The following is a 20,294-nucleotide window of genomic DNA, read 5'->3' as shown; positions in this document are numbered from 1 at the left end:
CTAGTTCTCATTAAATGTGTTGTGTGTGGTCAGTTCATTCCTTCCGATACGGGATGCGGCGAGCGCAATAACCCTGTCATACATGAAATCTTGTTTTATTTCTCAAGCGGACCCCGCAACATTTTCTCGGGGATACTAGACGCCAATCTGGCTCAGCGAGATTGCCATTAGCTGCGGGATAAACTTCTGTAACGTGATTTTGCATGCTCTACATGCTATTCGAGCTAGCCGTATGCTTAAGTAATACTTCGAAGTACATTGAACGGTATCGCGTAATAATATATTTAAAAACGCGATTGACTACCACAACTAGCGCATAAGCAAACGGAGAAAACGTGAAATGTTCGGCTCTGAGCGCAAGAATGACCATCCAAATGAAGGAAGCAGCGGCCAATGGATATCTGAAGATGGTCAAGTGTATGGCCAAGTACGCGAGGAAGAAGCGCTATACTAATGTATCAAGGTTTGGATCACGGACACTGTCTGTCGCCATCGCGGGAGGATACAAAGATGTCGTGGACTATCTGATTAATCTGGATGGATTTCGGTGGGATCTGGCGGGTGCGTTTGCTGCTGCAGTGGATACGGAGCAGAGTGAACTGGTGCGGAGGATCGAGGAGATGTACCCAAAGCTTTTCCCTGGCCACAACCTGTTCGTTCATTTGGCACGCGACGGACATGTGAGTACCCTTTTTCGTAGATGAACTTGACTCCATAAGTTTATTAAGGCAATCAACAACGCCTTCTTCCGCGCGGCGCTCCACGGGAAGACAAGTGTGGTTGAATTTCTGCTTGGTACTGGCCACATTGGGCCTGAAACATTCGACAAGGGCTTCGAAGGTGCTGCGGGGACGACAGGAGGAACTCAACTGGAGACGACTCTCTTCCTCTACTACACGCACCGTGCGTCGTCACAATCGCTGAACAAAGTGTTTGAGGTCACGGACAGCGTCGAGGTGATCCAGCGACTGTATGAGAACGAAAATATATCCAGTGATGCGATCGTCACTGCTTTCAAGAGAGCTGTCGGCGGCGGCGGCAGTATCCACGCTCACAAGTTGGGTCAGCCTGAAATCGCCATCCTGTTGTTTGAGGACGGCTGCATTCCCCTGGAGACGATTAACGAGGCATTCCTGAGTGCAGCTCAGAATGGACACGATGATGTTGTGGAGTGTATGCGCAAGGATCGTCGGATTTCTTCAAAGTCGATAGGTGAAGCCTTCGCGGCCGCTGCGGGGTGTGGAAACAGTGCGTTGATGGAGAGTCTTTATGACACTAAGCGCGTTTCCCCCGATGCGATCTTCCAAGCTTTTGAGAAGGCTCCAGCTCACGGGGATCGCGCCATCAGAGCGATCAAGTACAAGGCATTCGTCAGTCCTGCCAGGCGCAGCAAATACACGTACATGCTGGAGGTGCTCGGCACTAACTTTGGAGAGTGGCCACTGGACGTTCTGAAAGAAGCCCACGACGCTGCGCTGTACTGCGCGGCCCGGAATTACATCTCCAAGCTGACTTGCGACCAGCTATTCAACTCCAAGAACGAAGAGAGACTAAAGGCCACGCAGTGCAACTAAAAAGTAAGACCAAGTTTGGGTGGGACGTCTCTGTTGACTGGTTACCGATGCCGCCGCTGCTAACTTGGTTGGGTTGGGTCTGAAGATGTTCACAGTTAGCCACGCTTTAATGACCACCCGAGTTGAGGGTCTTAGGTGGACTCGCCTCGTTTTCATAGCAGGCTCAGCTCTAGGTCACCAATTCTCTCCCTCAAAAATTGTTTCAGCCGCGGGCTGCTCGTCAATTTCAGTGCTTCATTCAAAGTGGCAAGTGGCCAGTCTTCGCCCTTCTCCAGCAGCTGAACAACAGCTCGGTAGTTACTCCGAGCTGCGAACAGCAGGGCCACTTGCTTCACGGACTGCGTGATCTCAGGTTTGTCTATGAGGAAGTGGACGATACGCAGATGCCCCAAGCCTGACGCATTTTGCAAGGCAGCACTCACAACTTCACGTGAAATGCTCGGGTCGTCGTAGAGAATCGTCACCAGGTCGTCTAGATCGTACGCAGTCATCGCGAAGACGGTGCAGATCACGTCCGGGGGCATCGCGCTCCGGTTGTGGTACAAGAAGGCAGCCACAGCTTCGCGCTCCTTCTTCGGAATTGACAAGACTATCGACCCGATCCCAGTCACGTTCTCAAATGCTGTCGTGATGCTCTTCGCGGGCATTTTCTCCGTCTTGAAGAGGAATTTGGTCACGGAAAGACTGCCCGCTCTCTCGAACGCTCGGTAAATCCCCCGAAGGGATGCGAACTGCTGCTCATAGAGAAACGTCACGGTCGAGACGGATCCAGAAGTTGCCACAGCTTCAAACGCCGTATCAAAAACCTCCACTGATACTCGCCCAGTCCCGATCAGAAACTCCATCACTTCTGTACGACGCGTCATACCGGTAGCCGCTTTGAGGAACGCGTCCTGAACCAAGTTCTCGTCATTATGGCCACGCTCGTACAGGTACTGGACTGCGATGAGGAACCCGTCGCCCGCCATCTCGACAAACAAATTCTTTCCTTCAAAGTAGAAGGGGAAGACCTGGTAGATCTTCTCAGCGATAACATGCTGCTGCTTTCTCACCGCCTCCATAAAGGCGGAGGCCACGTTCCACGGATACCGCAGCAGGTAGACCACCACGTCGACATATCCCCCAGCTATGGCAAGTGACACGGCCTTACTGTCGGTGCATCGCTCATCGTCGCTCGGGGTCCTGATCACGTACCGTGACGCGAATTGCACCACCGCCAAGTGCCCATGTACTGCCGCCTCCTCCAACACTTTCCAGGCCGCCTCTTCACGGACTTTCCCGCGGACTTCCAACGAGCGCAGCAGCAACTCGACCGTGTCGAGATGGCCACTTCTTGCGGCAATGATCGCTGCCTTTTCAAGTGTTGCGATGGTGTCGGAGCCGAAGCACCGTCGACACGGGTCATCCAACTCGTGCAGCAGCTGCAGGACCGTCTGGAGGGTGTTCCCTTCGGAGGTGGCGGTCGCTGCTGCGTGCTCCAAGGTGCCCATAAACTCGTTTAGAAGTTGCTTCAGCCACCCCGATTGCCCCGATGCTGCGGCTTGCAGAACTGCATCCTCTGGGGTCATCCACAGCGCGGCAGCACGCTGGAGCACGAGCGGCAACTTCTGAATCTCGACCGGAAGGTCAACGCTTGGCAGGGGGGAGGCAGCTTCGTCAACGTCCATGATCGTGCATACGCGCTTGGAGGAGGAACTGTCGTCCGAGTCGGAGCTCTCGAGCGCCCTCTCGCTGCTGCTGCTGCTGGAAGTGTCGCTCGACATGCTCTTCGGCTTTTGGGTGAGTAGCGGGATGCGGTCCACTGTCGTTGAAGTACTGTACGTCTGAATTCGAATTATTATTTTTTCCTACTGATTCATACAATTTAGCGCGGTAGTGAGTCATTACGTTTCGAGCTTGCGACGTTGTCGATGTTGCGCACCACTCGACTGCTGCAGATAAAGTTGTGAATGAAGCTAACCAGTTTGCCGGGTCGCTCCAGTTGTGTAAGAGCGCTCGTGAATACGGACCGTAATTCGTCATTATGGCTCGATGAGATGGGTACATGGAGCCAAGTTTTGACGAGGAGATGCGACACAAACGAAAACGAAGGTAGCTACAGCATGTAGGAAGTACTTGGAGCATGCATGTACGACCTCTCTATTGAACGCGTGCCAGACGCGTTTCGGCCCCCCGCCGGGGGCCTCGTCAGTGGCTTTACCAATCGAGAAGTGAGCTCTCTCTCGACTCTGGTGTCTAACCGTGTATCCCCACCATGGGGTTACACCTACGTGCCTGCAGCACTTCCAACACAGCATGGCGAAGCGAGAACGCGAAGACTCTGCTGCCCAAGTCGCAGCCGCCTTCAAGCACGCGCGCGTGGCCGCATATCAAGCCGACGAAGATGGGGACGACGCAGTGCAGGCAGCGTCGGCCGCTCCCCCGAGCAAGCTCAAGGGGGTTCGCTTCCCGGTCGAAATCACGGTACTGCCACATATTTTGCGGCAGCTTGAAGACTTCCTGCTGACACCTGACGAAGCCATGTATGAGGCGGCAGCAAGTGGCCAAGTGGCCCGGGTGGAGGAGCTTTTGCACAGATTTGACTGCAAGCTGCTGGACCCGTTCACACTTGCAGCGGGCAATGGCCATGTGGCAGTTGTTCAAGTGATGCTACCCGAGTTGCTCAAGCCCCGGAGTGAGCCAGACCGTGACACGTGGGAAGCCATACTCGACGGCTTCTTTGCTGCTGGGGAGAACGTGCACCTTGTTATCCTGCTCGTGCTGCGGCCGTTCCTCACTAGAGCTAGGAATCGCAAGAGGAAATACGAGGCGTACGAAACAGCCACCCATTTGTTGGAGAACGCAGCAGGCCAAGGCCATCTCGGCATCGTTCGGTTCATGATAACACACGCTACATCGATGTACGTGAACGGCATGAATGCAGAGGACGAGTCGTTGGCCCTCGAGAGAGCGATCTCCGGCAAGCACATGGACGTCGTGGAGTACCTGCTGAATTTGGACGTGGCCGGGTTCCGTTTGGACTTCAGCGGCTCGTTCAGTGCCGCGCTCGACGCTGGGCTGTACGAGCTGGCGGACAGAATCTATGATGTCTATGCTCGAGCTCGCCCAAGGCGTAAGTTGCTTCATGAGCTGGCACATTACGATTACGTGGAGGCCGTCAAGTACCTTCTCGGCAAGGGAATCGGTCTACATTTGGTTGACGCGTTATTCGAGAAAGCCGCAATGGGGTGTGCCGTCGCTGTCGTGGAGTTCTTGTGGAGTTCTTTCAAATTGTCACCGGGACTTTTCGACCAAGTGTTTGAAAAAACTGCTACTACTGGATGGAACAGACGCGAAGTGGTACCGATTCTCTATAAGAAGAAGCGCCCGGCTTCTCAGATTGTTCTCAGAGTGATTGGGCTTACGGGTAGTACCACCGTACTCAAACTCTTGCTTGAGAACGAGCCGATACCAGATGAATCTATCGTCGCCGCCTTTGAACGTGCAACTTCAAGCAACCTCCGACGCAAGACTAGAATAATCGAACTGCTGTACAAGAGGGAGTGCATTTCGTCTGAACTTCTCACAAGGGCGCTTGTGGTGGCAGTAGTGCAAGGCAGCACTAAAGATGTGGAATTATTGCGCGGCGACTCTCGTATTCTGCCGCAAGTGGTGGACAAGACCTTCATTGACGTGGCTCTGGGAGGGCGCGGCAGTCGGATGAAGAAGCTGTATGAAAGTCAGCTCGTTTCGCCTGAGGCAATTTTCGAAGCATTCATCACCGCTGTTAGTGGCACTAAACGGCAAAACGTGACACATCTCGCGAGCTACTTGTCGAACGGAACGCGTGTTCCGCAGCATCTAAAAGATTCCGGTTTCGTGTGTGCGGCAAGACATGGGCAAATGCAAGCGATAGCAGCACTGAACCGAGATGAAAAGGAAGAGTGGTCACTCGGCGTGCTCCAGGAGGCTTTGGAGGCCGCGCGAAATAACTCAATCAGGAACTACATTCGCACAGTCACATGCAATCAACTATTCAACCGACGAGTCCGAGGCCGCCTTGAAGCTGTGGCGAAGTTCTTGGCAGACTGGACTGAAGAATCGAAGGCCGAGTAGGACTTGTTGGCAAGCCAACTCTTTTTGAATGTATTGTGCTTCGTTCGTTGTGTCTCCGATTAAAGACAATTCAACAAGGCTCTATAGGATAGCGGCAGCTGCCATGATTTATACAGGCTACCCTTTTACCGGGAGGGCTCGCAGCTTGGGCGCAAACGCTTTGAACTTGGAGGTCCTCCTCGGATTCCCAAGAAGCCTACCGCAGGTTATTCTTGAGGGCTGTGGCCTCGAAAACCGTCGGGCTTGCTCTTAAATCGTCATCAGGTTTTGAGTTCCGCTTGGGCATTGGCGACAGCTTACACAGACCCAGAACCTTGAACCCCTTCCTCGGTTTCTGTTGTGGGCAGGCTATCCGTAGTCTCCTTGCTGCCATCCGGAAGGATGCGGTGTGTCTTTTTGCCATATTTTCGTATTGGCAGCTTTCATGTTCGAGGTGAACACCACAAGGACGACCTAAAACACGATCAAGGGACGCCTGCGGGGGCCAAGCGAAAAAAATGAATGTGGCAACAGTTGTGCATCTCTAGACAGGATTACCTGACGTTGGTACTGCCGCAAAAATATCACACCTACAGTACCTAGCGCGTCCATTAGAGCTTGGGTAGCCAACTCGGCAGGAAAACCTACGCGGCTTGTAAGCTCTTGGTAGATGCAGTGCTCACTCCGAGTGTGACTGGCGTTAGATGTAAAAAAAATTGTAAGCTATTGAGTAGATGAACCTGGTCATTGGACCTAAGCGCACACGAAAACTTCAGAAAACAGATCTTATGAATAACCAGTCCGTTGCTGCAAATGGATCGTGTGACTTCTTCTAGTTCCTCGCTTACATATCACCCTCAATAACGGTGTTTACTGTACTTAGTGACCTTGGACTCCGCCTTGCTCCTTCTCGTGTTCGGTAAGAACTTCACAGCATCGGTGAGCCAAAGTGAGCGGGACATTCAAACGCCTTATTCGACGACTCGCCAGAAAGTAGCCTGATCATCCTCTTGGGGTATGCACGATGAAAGCATATTCACAATTGGCTTGTTATCCGCACGGACGACATCGTCGAGAGCTTTCCCGATATTATAGTGACGCACTGGCGGTGATACCTAGCGTTATCAATGAATCATGGTCCATTCTTGAAGTGTAGTCAGCAAACGGTGTCAGCAGATCTTAGTCCTCCTTGCTTGCAAACTCGTGATGCCGCGAATTGATAGGGTTCACGTTCCTATTGCACACGACGAAGGCGACCATGACTCGATTGGCTCTTCGAATCCTACGACCTTACCGTACTTCACAAATTAAAAGCTTTTTCATGGATCGCGATCCTGTGGGGGAAATGAACTTCATTTAGGGCTTCTCGGGAGTGGAGCGGATAAAAAGAGCTCGGCTGTCCATCTGGCCTTCCTGCTAAGACTAAACTTAGCCTAAAAAGTTCAGGTAGACTTCTGGTGATCCGGAAAGGCAGGCTTCCTCGTTCGACTGCAACGTCATCGACATCTTGCCAAGAGAGCCATGCGCGCGACCACTCCAACGCCCAAGAGACCCCGGAACGGAGGAACAGGACTCGACCCGCGGCCGTCTCAAGCGTCGAAGCGGGCTCGCACTGCTGCAGTAGAGGATGGAGAGTACGAGCGACTCAAGCATGCAATGTTTCCAGCTAAAATAATGGCACTGCCCCACATTATGAAGCAGATCGACCGGCTGTTGATGACACCGGAGGAGGCGCTGGTGGACGCAGCAGCTACAGGGCGAATACGGTGGCTCCACTACCTCCTATACGAGTCCAACTGCGGCCTCCGCAAGGCGCTCGTGGCTGCGGCTTCCAGAGGTCATCGGAAAGTCGTGACGATGCTGCTGATATTCAGTTCAGACAGCGATCGCGAAGGGAATGAAGATCGACTGACAACGCTATTGGAGGCTGCAGTAGCGGCTGGTGCAGGTGGACACTTCCAGGTCGTGCAGGTACTGCTCTTTCATGTAGATCTCCAAAGCGATAGACCCAGTGAAATGCGATCAGGAGCTGCGAACATTTTAAAAGAAGCGGCGGCAAATGGGCACTTGGCTGTGCTCAAGTTTGTGGTCGAGTACGCGAAGGAACGAGGCTATACGAATGCAAAAACTTTTGGGTCACGAGCACTACAGCTGGCCATTTCTGGAGAACAAGGAGGTGGTGGAGTATTTGCTCGAACTGGATGGATTTCGGTGGGATTTGGCGGGTGCGTTTGCTGCTGCAGTGGATATGAAGCAGAGTGCACTGGTGCGGAGGGTCGAGGAGATGTACCCGAAGCTCTTCCCTGGCCACAACCTGTTCGTTCATTTGGCTCGCGACGGACATCTTAATGGCGTTAAGTTCATCTACAAAAGAGGGTACAGGTTCATCAAGGCGATCAATAACGCCTTCTTTCGCGCGGCGCTCCATGGGAAGACAAGTGTGGTTGAATTTCTGCTTGGTACGGGTCACATTGACTCCGAGACATTTGACAAGGGCTTTGAGGGTGCTGCGGGGTCGACAGGAGGAATTCAACTGGAGACGACTCTCTTCCTCTACGACACGCGTCGTGCGTCGTCGCAATTGCTGAACAAAGTGTTTGAGATCACGGACAGCGTCGAGGTGATCCAGCGACTGTATGAGAACGGCCATACAAATATCTCGGAAGAATCGATTACCGCTGCTTTCAAGCGGGCTGCTGGTTGCGTGAACAGTGCTAATGTTTTCGAGTCTGACCACCCCAAAATCGTGATGGTGTTATGTGCGGATACACGTATTCCTCTAGAGATTCTTAACGAGGCCTTCGTAATTGCGGCCCGGGAAGACCGCAGTGATGTCGTGAAGTGTATGCGGGACGATCCTCGGATTTCTTCCGAGTCCGTGGGCGAGGCTTTTGCTGCCGCTGCGGGCAGCGGTAACCTCGAGATGATGGAGAGTCTATACGATGTGGAGCGGGTTTCTCCCGAGACGATCCTCCAAGCCTTTGAAAAGGCCCCTATTCATGATAATTTGCCTATCATTACGTATCTTGTGAAGCTTTTATCAGATGAAAAGCACGTGGCACGAAAGTTTAAGCACAAGGCGTTCGTCAGTGCTGCCAAGCGCAGTAAATACGCGAGTATCCTGGAGCTTCTCAGCAGTAACTTTGGAGAATGGCCGCTGGACGTGCTGAAAGAAGCTTACGATGCCGCAGTGTATTGCGCACCCCGGAACTACATTTCCAAGTTGACTTGCGACCAGCTTTTTGGCACGAAGAACGAAGAGCGACTGAACGCAATGGTCAAGTGGATGGAAAAGTGGCCACAACCAGCAACCAAAAAGTAAGGCCACGCCGTACTGTCTCCTCGCCGATTACGCGGTGGCCTTATCTGTTCGATCAACGCAAATAATTTAAACTCCACGCACGTTTGGAGTGTTTGGAGTGGAGATTCGTTTTCATTTACATGTACATGGCTGATGACATCAAGACTTCCATCTGAAGCACTTGTGAACAGGGCACCCGAGAATGAAATACTTAGATTAATACTTCTAAACTGCGGGCAAAAATTAATCATTGCATTATTGCCATTAATTGCTGCCAATTCGTGCACGAACCTGCTCCACCGTGTTGACGTCCCACAAGTCGCGGTTGTACTGCAGACACATCAGCATCTCGAGCATGGTGGGGGAGAGACTCTTCCGCACGTCTGTGAGCACCAGCTTCGCCGCCGAAAAAAAGCGCTCGCATTCGTTGGACGTCGGCGGCACGTAGGTGACGGCCACGTATTGCGAGCGCCTCGGTGCCTTCCTCTTCTTGAACGCCGCCTTGACGATAGAGCTGTTGCCGTCCTCCCGCGCTGGTGCCCTTTCAAGGGTCGTCGATCTAAACTCGGCACACGCCGACCGTTCCGCGGCCGCCAAAGCCTCTTCGCGCTGAAGCTTGACGAGGTCCATTTCTAAATGCGGGTTGTTGACGATCGGAGCCGTTGCGGCCAGTCGTGACTTGAGTGCAGGGTACTCCTTCACCCCCTGGTCAAAAAGACGGCGCACAGCAGACAAAGTTAGCGTAGACCTCTGTAGCTCTTTCGTGACTCCCTCGAACTTCTCCAGGTCCTTCTCCAACGCCTTGGCTCGCTCGTGCTCGGCGCGCCGCAGCAAAAGCGGCTGTACTTCATACTTGACCAGAAGGTCATGGACCAGCTTGATTATGGCGGGCTGGAGCTTCACATAGCGTCCCACCATCTCGTACGTGCTCGACCACCTGGTGTCCTTCCTCAACAGAGGCGACAGATGAGAGACGCGGCGAAGCAGACCGCGGCCCATGATCGTCCGGAGCTTGGTCATCAGCGCGTGCACCTTCGCAATGAGCTCGTCCTCGGTCTTGAAGAAGTCCTTCATCGCCAAATTGAATCTGTGGCTAGCACATCCAATGAAGGGGATAGCCCCTTCCTTCCGGCCGATGCATTGGTTCACAGAGCAGTTGTCTCCCACCATGAACTTCACCGCGCTCCAGGGCTTGTTATAGCGAGACAGCGTGTCAGCGATCAGGTCGTACTGACTCTGCGCACCCATGTCTTCCTCGACTTCTACTGGAGCGAATGTTAACAGCAGGAAGCGGCGCGATGAGCACTCGAGATCGTCATAGTACTCGTTGTCAGCGCCGCCACCGGCAATACCGGTACTGTCGCTACCGAATACCGCGAATATCGCGATGTAGTGACGACCACCACTGGTCCACCCGTCTCGAACGAGGCCGAACGATGCAGGGAGCTCGCGAGCGACGCGCAGCTCTAGCAGCTCGAAAATCAGCACGATGTACTTGGAGAGGGTGTTCTCCGACACGAGAGAGAGGGAGGCGTTGAGGCGCGTGAGCCGCCGCTCTACGAACGCAAACGGGAGGCGGTCGCAGACGACCCACTCAAGCCAGCGGTATAGGTCCCTGGTCCGTGTGCTGACGAGGTGTAGGCGCAGCGGGTTCTGGCGGCGTGACGCCTCCTGGGGCTCTTGCTCGTAGTTGTCGTGGTTGCGCTGCAGGTGGCTCAGCAGGTTCGTGTAGCCATTGCCGTTCTTGTACTGCTTGTCGCAGGATGTACACTTGTAGAAGCCGTTGCCGACATCAGTGAAAAGCATGGAGCAGATTTGGCTGCTCGTGAGGACCATGGTGGACACGTGGGGCGAGGGGCTTGGGCGGTGAGGGGTGAAGAAAGCAAATTGGATTCTGAAGGAGCCTCCGCTGCGAGTGGTGCGGTGAAGTGGTGCCAGATCGGCGAGTGGTTGGTGGTGGACTCTTCGGCGGACACTGGTGGCTGCAACAAACTCCATCTGAGCAATTCAAATACGAATTGTGTGCAATTCAAAAATAAATTGAGGGTCTAAAATTTATCATTGAATTAAAGTATTCGAATGTATTTTTATGAGTATTATTTTTTCGGGTGCCTTGCTTGTGAAGTGGGGTTTTACTGGAGAAGTTATCTAGCGGGGGAACCAGAACACTACTGAGCGCCTTAGGCAGTCAGCTTGAGGTATCCGTTCCGGATGAGGTAGCGCATGGACCATCCCGTGCGCTTGACCGTCTCGTCCGAGTTGCGCCACGTCCAGAAGGCCCAGCCGCCGGTCGTGTCGGCGTTGTAGTAGGCGAGCTGCTTGCGGCCCAGCTCGCGGAAGTTGTCGATGTTCTGGAAGATGCCCCTCGAGTCGGGCGGGTCGCCCATGCACCACTCGCCCAGGAAGAGCGGTTCTTGGTAGGCGCCGCCTTGAGGTGGCTCTGGGCGTACTGGTCGATGACCGCGAGCACCTGCTCCTCCGTCTTGCCCTCGTAGCCCCAGATGAAGTAGGCGTGGATCTCGGTCCAGGCGTTCGTGTACTCGGGGGCGCCGATCATGCCCTTGAGGTGCTCCGGGTCCTGCTCGCTCAGGAACGGGGTCACCAGCCGGATGCAGTCGTTGCCCGTGGCTCGGATCTGCTTGTACGCCTGGATGTAGTAGTTCCGCAGCACGTTGCCGTCCACGGGCGGCACGGGCTCGTTCATGAGGTTCAAGCCCAGGAACGCCGGGCTGTTCTTGTACCGCGCCGCGAGGAACGTCGCGAACTTGAGCGAGTTGTCCACGTTGGTCTGCGACGTGCTCCAGCCCACGTTGCCCAGCGTCACGGGGGCGCTGTGCTCGATGCCGTTCTGGCTGCCCTGGTGCGCGTGGAGGCTGATCATGACGGCGACGTTGTACTTGACGGCCCAGTTGTTGATGAGCGCGTCCAGGTACTTGAGGCCGCCGCGCGCGTACATGTCGCCCTCGGTTCCGGGCGCAGTGGTGGCGTCGCGGATGATCCAGTGGCCCACGGGGACGCGCACGGTGTTGAGCACGCCAGTCTCGGCGATCTCCTTGATGTCGGCCTCGGTGATCCACGTCTTGCGGTGCTGCTCGAACGCCGCCGTGCCCTTCTCCTTGCCCTGGAGCTGCATCGTGTGGTACTCGCCCTTGTGGTCTTCGTCCGCCGAGATGCCGTTCCACAGCGCAGACTCCCACGTGATCCAGTGCTCCGTCAAGAGCCAGCCGCCCAGGTTGACGGCCTTGGACTGCACGGCTCCGCTGCGGATCTGGACCTGGATGTGGCCGCCGTCTGTCGTGTTCGTAGCGCGAGGCCTCGAGGAGGAGGAGGAAGACACGACGGCGGACACGGCCCCCACGGCCTTCTTCCTCGTGCCCGTGCCGCGCTTGAGGTAGCAGTGCGGCTGGCCATCCCAGCCATTGTTCACGAACGTGTACGCGGCACAGCCCGAAGTACTGGCGCACCGGTTGCAGCAGTCGTCGGGGAGCTACATGCCCGTGAGGTCGGCGAGGTCAGCGCCATTGTAGTCGATGCCGACCTCGGGCGTGCCGCACCTGGCGGGCGTTGGCCGGCTGGTAGTAGGTCGGGTTCCACGGCTGGCAGTAGTTTCCGGAGACGCAGCAGTTGGGGCCGCTCTGGTCGTTGCCGCAGTAGGCACAAGCTTCGGACGCTTCGGTGGAGGCGGTCACGCCATGGAGAGTGACGGCAGCCAGTGCTATCAACAAAGAGGAAGGACTCCAAGTCATCGCTGCTGGGTGCTGATCACGTTTGGTGTAAATCGGAAAGTGAGAGAAGTACGCTGGCGCTTTAATTCATCAGCAACCCAGTTTTGCCTGGCTGAAATACGATAGACGAGACTTGTAGTTGCGGTTATCTGCAGGATAAACAATCTGTATGCAGCAACGTTGGCGTGACCAATAGAGTCTATTGGGCCAATAGCACGCCAACGTTGCTATTGAATAGACTGATGGCATTCGTCACGCAAACGTAGTGCACACGCTGACAGCTGCCTCCTCTTTTCATCAAGATAATCACGCTACGTCGGCCTACAAACCTTTGTAGCCAGCCACTCGCTGGCGTGTTGATTGTAGTAATCTCGCCAAATATGCTTAAGCAACCCACGTCTGGTGATAACGTTGCAGAGCCAACTAGCCAACAAGGAATACACTTCGCAAACGTGATTCCTAGTTGTCTGTGGTCAACATGTGCGCTGGCGTTTACCGTTCGAGGTCAATTCCAGACTGGAGAAGATCGAGGAGATCCGTCCTGTTGTTCAACTTCGCGATCTCTGCAGCCTTTGCGCCATCCTTATTCTTCACCGTCAGACTTGCCCCTTCCTTCACAAGCAGCTTTACCGTCTCTTTATGCCCGCGATACGCTGCCAGCATCAGTGGAGTCCACTTTGACAGGTTTGCAGCATCGACATTCGCTCCTCGACGAAGCAGCAAGCCAATCACATCGGCACGACCTTCTTCCGCAGCAATATGAAGAGCGGTACGGCCATCCTCGGTCTTCAACTCTACAGAGGCACCTTTGCCTAGGAGAATATCCACAACCTCAACCAGCTCACGCTGCACCGTCGCCATAAGAGGAGTCCACCCACTTTTGTTTCGTATATCCACGACCACATCCACACTTAAGCCACGCACTAATACTCGCGCGCACTCCGTTGACCGACTGTACACTGTTTCATGCAGTGCTGAGTCACCGTCAGCGTCTTGAGCGTTTACATCCGCATTATGCTGACGCAGCAACTTGATGACCTCGACGTGGCCGTTCTGAGCTGCTGTTGCCAGCGGCGGTGAATTCACGCCGTGCTTGTTAACTTCAGCCCCTCGCTCCAGCAGCATCTGCACAGCCTTCACTCTGCAACCTTCAGCTGCAAATGTCAGCGCAGTGTGCTCGTTCCACGTCATCCCGTTTACATCAGCTCCTTTGTTCATCAAAAGCCGCATAATTTCCACGTGACCTTGTGCCGCGGCCAACGTGAGGGGCGTCGGAGCTCCCCCGTTGCTCAAACTAAAAGTCGGAACTCTCTCACTCAGAAGAAGACGAACGATCTCCAGTTGTCCGTTGTGTGCGGCGATGGTCAGTGCGCTGTCCCCTGTCTTGTCGATAGCACGCACACAATTTGGTGCCGCGTCAATCAACAGCTCCGCCAGCGCAACAAAACCCCGCTTTGCTGCCAGCATGAGAGGTGTGACCCCCATGTTATCGCCCAGATCGACGTTAGCGTCGAAAGCCAAAAGAACCTTAACAGCTTGGAATTGCTCACGATCCACTGCCCAGTGAAGCGACGTGCGGCCGTCGAAGTTGACCAAATTGATAGACGCGCCACTCGTCAAGAGGAACGTGAGGACGTCGACGTGGCCCATCCGAGCAGCTTCCATGACGGCAGTGCTCCCGTTCGCACCCCGCTCGTCCAGGTCGCAGCCACCGACTATCGCCTTGCGAGCCCCACGCAAGTCTCAAGCGAACGCAGCGTCGATCAGCCGCATTTTGGATCCCGCTTCCAATGAAATTGAAAATCATCCTGGAAGATTTGCAGCGACACCGAGAAATAGCTTGAGGGGTTTGCCAACCCCGGGTTGGATAAGGTGAGATGAACTTGAAAACGCATCGTTACCCTACAGGAATTGCCTAAACCCCTACGCATACAGCATATACCTCGACCACCTTCGCCACGACTTCCTCATTTCACACGGCAACGAGCATCCGTCCTCCTGTGGACATCGATTCAGTTTCCTTTGGTGTCGTCACTCACAGCGATGAGAGGGGGGCAAGCACTTGATTAGTTAGTGAGACTTGGCTGCCAATACCAAACTAATCCATCTACCCTTCTAGTATTTCGCGTAGACTTGACCCCGGAGAACAGTCTATATAACCCGTAGGGAGAAAAATACTAATCTCCAGTCAGATGCAAGTCCACGTAGAGAAGAAACAAAAATATTGGGCCGCGGGCCTTCTTCTCTCGTACGAGCGCCGCGCTCTCGCTGTTCTTGGCTTCGAAACCACTTCTGCCGTGGTTTCTCCAAGTCGGAAACATCCGGTTCACTTAACCGGGCCTTCGAACCGGTTCCGTGGACCGCCCACTTGTCCATGCACTTCGCGAGGGTCTCAAAGCGCTCAGGAGCTCTCGCATCAAAGAGTTGGTCACAAATCACTTCGCGGATGAAGCTCTTCTTCACTAAATCCTCCGTCGCGCCCAGCGCTTCCACGAAAGACTTGAGCCTGATCAGTCTGGGCACATGCGCAGCATCGGACAGGTACATGACAATCTCCTTCACTACGTCGTCCGATCCCATTGCAGCGGCACTTTCAAAAGCAGCCAAGATCGTCTCTGGTGAAAGGATTTTCTTGTCGTACAGGGATTGCACCAGCTTGCAATCTTCCTCTCCAGCAGCCCCAACGAAGGCCTTCTCAACCATCTCGCCAGACATGCGAGGGTCGTTCCGCAATAGCCCCACTAGCTCGGGGCAGTTCTTCGAGGCTGCGGTCACAAACACCTCACCAATAACTTCGGCCGGAATGCAGGCATTCTTGCCCAGCAACTTGACGAAGTCGATGCTGCGCGACAAGTAGTGTTTGGACAAGTATCGGTGTGCGTATCCAGATAACGTGAACGCGTCGATGATAGATGCATCTGAGATGCGTTCGTTCTCGAGAAGTATCTTGACTCTCTCAGGGCAATGCGCAGTCACAAATGCCTTGCTCCTCGCTTCCGCGGAGGCGCGCTTCAGGTGACAGAAGTATTCCACCGTCTTCGTGGTGGTCCACGTTGCGCTGACTGCCATGATGAATGCCTTGTCAAACACGTCCGACGTAATCAGGCCCGTATCGTGCAGGTAGATGACGACAGGAGACCAGTGGAAACCTGCAGTTTTCAGAAAAGCCTCGTTTACCAACTCCGGGGAGGCGTAACCATTTCGATACAGATACTGCACACCGCGAAGCTTTCCCCACCATGCCAACTCGATAAACAGCTTGAAATCGCCTTCCCGCTGCGAGAATAACTCGTAAATCTTCTCCACCAGCACTTCATTATCCGTAACCACTGCGGCCTCAAAAGCGTCAACCAGGTTCCAGCGGAATCCACTCGCTTGTAGCAAATAATCCACGACGCCAGCGTGTTTTCCGGTGATAGCACGTGCTAGCGCCTCAGATCCCGAACTAGTGACCAGGAACCGCCACTCGTATCCGTTCTCGTTTGCATGTTTCACGACACATTTGACCACTTCCAGTTGTCCGTTTCCTGCTGCGTCGTTCAGAACGGCATGAGCTGCACCACACGCCTGCAGTTCTCTGTGACTCATGTCACCAGACTTGATAGCTTCCGGCAGTAGAAACTCGACAACCCGAACGCGGTTGTTCCGACCGGCCACTCACAGTGATTTTAGCAGAATTCTCCTGGTTTCGTCCGTCAGGGCGCAGTGGAAGAATGCGAAGAACTGCATGACCGCCGCTCTGAGCTGACCGTTCGCAGCAGCATATACCATGGCTTGCGGCACCTCGCAATCGTAGTTTTCCAGTAGTTGGGCTAGCCATGGCATGTTGCCAGTGCGCGCTGCCTCTATGGTGGCCCGTTCGGGCGTCATCAGGAACGTCTGAAGTAGCTTGAGTACATGCGGTAGAGCCAGGATCTTGTCAGGGAGCTTGGCGTGCTTCGGGCGCTTGAGTGGACGAGGGTCGCTTGCTCCTTCCGGTGCTGAAGCTGCTGGGTCCATTCTCCCTTGGGAGCTTCGTCAGAGGTGTTGTCGTCCGTATAGTGAAATGCCCAAGCTTTGTCGGATATTATCTTAGGAAGAGACAATAATAGCGTCCGTATCACTAAAAAAATCGAAAAAGCCAGCTTTGGTTCATGTTGATGCAGGGTCCCGAGAACCAGTAAGACTGGTGATAATCAGTCGATACCTTACGTCGCTTTATTTTTCAACAGTGTAGATCGCACGCTCGATTGACGAGACTGTAGTGCGAAAGTGGGGGGGGGGGCTTTGATGAATCGACAGAGGTTTCCAATCCCGCAGCTACCGGTCGGTAAAACAGCGACATCCTTCGTGACCCCAAGGTCACTACAACGCATCATGATACAGTGTAAAGTATTGTGCATCATCTGCAACATGAACTGTTGGACGAGGCATCGTTCCAGGTTATCTTCATGCTACCACAGATACTGTAGTGAGTTGCATCGTTTGATAACAAACCCGGATAACGCGTGTTAAACAGCACAACAGATCACGTTGCACTTTGGAGACTGGCTTGTCAGGATCATCTGGAGTGTGTTTGCGCTGTCTGGTTGGCATATTTATGATGGGGGAACGCATTGTTGTGTTGGAGAACCGGAGTGTTGCTTTTTTGCTGGTGCTGTACCGAGGAAGGTGGTGCATTGGTTTCGTCGGCCTTCACTAGAGGAACGATGACAATGGTGAAAATGATGTGTTTGGACTCGATAACAGGTGCCCACCGTGATCTCAGCTCTGGTCACATTACGTGTGTTAAAATTTGCCACGTGATAGTAGCGTCTGGGTGCACATCATCGGTTGTTGCCTACTGTAGCGCATTGACTCACCCGCGGGACATGTTGAGGAGCACAGCATCAGCTGTTGCCTGGTCGTTTATACGTGGTCTTCTTCCCGGAACAGAATCCCTCCTGCAGTAGAGCTACAGCCAACAAGTCCTTCACTTGCAGTTTTCCGTCCAAGAGCTCAGCAGCTGCACCACAAGCCAGCGATGCCTTGGAGTCCTTCCTCTTTGTTGATAGCGCTGTGTTGGTTTGTAGCTTGTGGTTTAGGGGGCAAATTCCGAAGTGAGATTAAATGTTATCGTCTCTCAAACTACTCTCTAGTCTTCCCCTCCTGCTTTCCTTCTTGTTCTCCTTGTGCTCGTTGATGCCTCTCATCAGACGGATTATTCCCGGGTTCCGATTGACTTGATCTGAGTATACTTGGGTCTCCCTGACCAGTCATTGGTATATCCAGAGCCCGGCTGCCGCCGGCTCTCCCGTCGCCGTCGGATCCTCCGAGTCATCGGCGGATGTGTCCACACGTTCGCCTCGTCCATGTGCATATATTGGCGGCGCTCCCGAAGACTCATGGACACTCCCACTCGCCGCTAATGCTGCACGACCGTCCCGACGATTCCGCTTGCGCTGATCAGGTACTTGAGCCTCTTCGTTCCCAACGCCTTGGTAAGCATGTCCGCGAGCTGGTCCTCCGTCGGCACGTAGTTGACGACGATGAGTCCTCGGGACACATTTTCGCGGATGAAATGATGCTTGACGTCCACGTGCTTGGTCCTCGCGTTGTACCCAGCGTTGCTTGCGAGGGCGATCGCGCCCTGGTTGTCCTCCCATACTTGGGTAGCTCCCACTTGCTCGTGACCCATGTCCTTGAGCATGGCGCGGGTCCACAGCACCTCCTGCGTGCACAGGCTCAGCGCCATGAACTCGGCCTCCGCCGAGCTGAGCGCCACCGTGCGTTGGTACTTCGACTTGAAGACCACCGGCGCCCCGCTAATCATCACCATGATGCCCGACACCGAGCGTCGGTCGTCGAGATTGCTGCCCCAGTCGGCGTCGGTGTACGCCGTCACCTCGACCTTCTTCGCGTTCCCATTGTAGGCGATGCCGATGTCTTGGGTGCTCTTCAGGTACCTGAGCACGCGGATGGCAGCCTTCCAGTGCTGCTGCCCGGGGCTCTCAAGGAAGCGCGACAACTGGGTCACGATGTACGCCACATTAGGTCTGGTGCAAGTTGTAATGTACAACAAACAGCCAATGAGTGTTCGGTAGGGCTTCGCCTGCATTTCCTCGCGTTCCTTCTGAGTCGTCGGCGACTGAGTCTTCGACAACTTCATGCCCGACTCGCAAGGGTTCACCACCACCTTGGCGTCCTGCTGGTTGAACCGCTTCACCACATCATCAATAAATCGAGTCTGCTTGATCATGAGAGTCTTCGCCGATGAGTTCCATACCAAGTATAAACTTGGCTTCGCCCAACTCCTTCATCTTAAACGCATTCTTGAGCGCCATCTTGACTTCCTAGATCTCGTTGCTCGTCTTGGCCGCGATGATCAAGTCGTCCACGTACAGGTAGACATATACGAACCTGCCCTTCTCGCCCTTGACGTATACGCACTGGTCGCCACCGCAGCTCAAAATCCGATGCCCACGAAGACTCGGTGGATGGTCTTATGCCAGGCATTCGCCGCCTGCTTCAGACCATAGATCGCCTTCTGCAGCCGACACATCATGTTCTTCGCGTTGATGATTCCGTAGGGCACCTCCATGTAGACGCGCTCCACCAGCCCGCTGTTGAGAAAGGCGGTGTCCGCATCCAGCTGCTCGGTGATGTACGCCTCGGCCACCACAACCGACAACACCACTCGGATCGAGTTCATGTTGGCCACGGGCGAGTACGTCTCGAATAAGTCCACGCCAAACTTCTGCTTAAACCCTTTCGCCACCAGGCGGGCCTTATACCTGATGACTCGGCCGTGCTCGTCGCGATTCTTTGCGAACACCCAGCGACAACCGATTGGTCGAGTACTCGGTGTCCGACGGACCAACGTCCATGATCCGTTGTCCGCATGTGCCTTGAGCTCCGCATTCATTGCCTTCACCCACTCCGACGACTCGTCGCTCTGCATGGCCTGCTGATACGTGGTGGGTGCGTCATTGGCATCGCCGACGTCTGCGGCGTAGGCCAGCACCGCCTCAGCCAATAGGCTGTCTTCGTCCACCCTGGGTCGCTTCGGAGACGGTGGCCAGAAGTGGTCATCGTTGTCCGAGTCATCGGGACCATCTTCTTTCGACTCCTCACCGTCTGCGGAACTATCTCCAAGTAGTAGTACCGGTTCTTCGGCACGCCTGGTCCGTTCCGACTCCGGATGGAAGACCATGTCATCATTAAACACCGGTCTCGCGAGTCGTCGGTACGTTGTCAGCTCCTGCATGGATGGCTCCGGCGTCTCCGCCTCATGTATTTCCGCGTCCTCGACGGTCTCTTCCGCCGATTCCATCGGCTCGTCGGCGGCAGGTCGTTGCATCTCCTCGTGCAGCGCCACTTCATCGTCGACATCTTCCGTCGACTGAATGATCGGCGAGTTATCGCTGGGCGACGTGTCGTAGATGTCGTTCACCTCGCGCTCGTCCAGCTTCACCGACCTGGACACCTTCACCTTGTTTGACTCCAAGTCGTACACTCGGTAGCTTTTTGAGTCGTCGGCGTACCCAAGAAACATACATTTGAAGCTCTTCGGCTCCAACTTGGTGCGTCGCGACTTGTTGACATGGGCGTAACCAATCGACCCGAAGACTCGAAGATGGTCCAGCCGAGGCTTCGACTTGA

The 20,294-nt window shown here is 54.5% G+C and overlaps 9 protein-coding genes across 9 annotated transcripts; 3 read left to right on the top strand and 6 right to left on the bottom strand.

Moving 5' to 3' along the window:
- Nucleotides 1-713: 713 nt before the first annotated feature.
- On the top strand, nucleotides 714-1,286 carry PHYSODRAFT_386332 (hypothetical protein; the record flags this gene model as incomplete). Its single annotated transcript, XM_009529373.1, has 2 exons — nucleotides 714-929; nucleotides 966-1,286. Coding segments are annotated over 2 exons (537 nt in total), but the record flags the coding sequence as incomplete, so codon positions are not given.
- A 440-nt stretch (nucleotides 1,287-1,726) lies between these two features.
- On the bottom strand, nucleotides 1,727-3,337 carry PHYSODRAFT_332358 (hypothetical protein; the record flags this gene model as incomplete). Its single annotated transcript, XM_009529372.1, has 1 exon — nucleotides 1,727-3,337. The coding sequence occupies one exon, from the start codon at nucleotides 3,335-3,337 to the stop codon at nucleotides 1,727-1,729; it is 1,611 nt and encodes a 536-aa protein (XP_009527667.1).
- A 532-nt stretch (nucleotides 3,338-3,869) lies between these two features.
- On the top strand, nucleotides 3,870-5,669 carry PHYSODRAFT_301192 (hypothetical protein; the record flags this gene model as incomplete). Its single annotated transcript, XM_009529371.1, has 1 exon — nucleotides 3,870-5,669. The coding sequence occupies one exon, from the start codon at nucleotides 3,870-3,872 to the stop codon at nucleotides 5,667-5,669; it is 1,800 nt and encodes a 599-aa protein (XP_009527666.1).
- A 2,365-nt stretch (nucleotides 5,670-8,034) lies between these two features.
- On the top strand, nucleotides 8,035-8,604 carry PHYSODRAFT_437383 (hypothetical protein; the record flags this gene model as incomplete). Its single annotated transcript, XM_009529370.1, has 2 exons — nucleotides 8,035-8,241; nucleotides 8,290-8,604. Coding segments are annotated over 2 exons (522 nt in total), but the record flags the coding sequence as incomplete, so codon positions are not given.
- Nucleotides 8,605-9,237: 633 nt separating this feature from the next.
- Nucleotides 9,238-9,441, bottom strand: PHYSODRAFT_455242 (hypothetical protein; the record flags this gene model as incomplete). Its single annotated transcript, XM_009529369.1, has 1 exon — nucleotides 9,238-9,441. A coding segment is annotated over one exon (204 nt), but the record flags the coding sequence as incomplete, so codon positions are not given.
- Nucleotides 9,442-9,912: 471 nt separating this feature from the next.
- Nucleotides 9,913-10,947, bottom strand: PHYSODRAFT_498289 (hypothetical protein; the record flags this gene model as incomplete). Its single annotated transcript, XM_009529368.1, has 4 exons — nucleotides 9,913-10,074; nucleotides 10,117-10,214; nucleotides 10,302-10,395; nucleotides 10,540-10,947. Coding segments are annotated over 4 exons (762 nt in total), but the record flags the coding sequence as incomplete, so codon positions are not given.
- A 182-nt stretch (nucleotides 10,948-11,129) lies between these two features.
- Nucleotides 11,130-12,695, bottom strand: PHYSODRAFT_256463 (putative glycoside hydrolase; the record flags this gene model as incomplete). The annotated part of the gene is made up of 3 exons (XM_009529367.1): nucleotides 11,130-11,387; nucleotides 11,411-12,436; nucleotides 12,504-12,695. The coding sequence occupies 3 exons, from the start codon at nucleotides 12,693-12,695 to the stop codon at nucleotides 11,130-11,132; spliced, it is 1,476 nt and encodes a 491-aa protein (XP_009527662.1).
- A 471-nt stretch (nucleotides 12,696-13,166) lies between these two features.
- PHYSODRAFT_504685 (hypothetical protein) lies at nucleotides 13,167-13,535 on the bottom strand (the record flags this gene model as incomplete). Its single annotated transcript, XM_009529366.1, has 1 exon — nucleotides 13,167-13,535. The coding sequence occupies one exon, from the start codon at nucleotides 13,533-13,535 to the stop codon at nucleotides 13,167-13,169; it is 369 nt and encodes a 122-aa protein (XP_009527661.1).
- A 1,246-nt stretch (nucleotides 13,536-14,781) lies between these two features.
- PHYSODRAFT_256451 (hypothetical protein) lies at nucleotides 14,782-16,673 on the bottom strand (the record flags this gene model as incomplete). Its single annotated transcript, XM_009529365.1, has 3 exons — nucleotides 14,782-14,825; nucleotides 14,927-16,251; nucleotides 16,336-16,673. The coding sequence occupies 3 exons, from the start codon at nucleotides 16,671-16,673 to the stop codon at nucleotides 14,782-14,784; spliced, it is 1,707 nt and encodes a 568-aa protein (XP_009527660.1).
- Nucleotides 16,674-20,294: the final 3,621 nt, after the last annotated feature.

This window comes from Phytophthora sojae, assembly GCF_000149755.1.
Source record: "Phytophthora sojae unplaced genomic scaffold PHYSOscaffold_4, whole genome shotgun sequence".
Classification (NCBI taxonomy): domain Eukaryota; phylum Oomycota; class Peronosporomycetes; order Peronosporales; family Peronosporaceae; genus Phytophthora; species Phytophthora sojae.
This window is presented reverse-complemented; position numbering and strand designations above follow the sequence as displayed.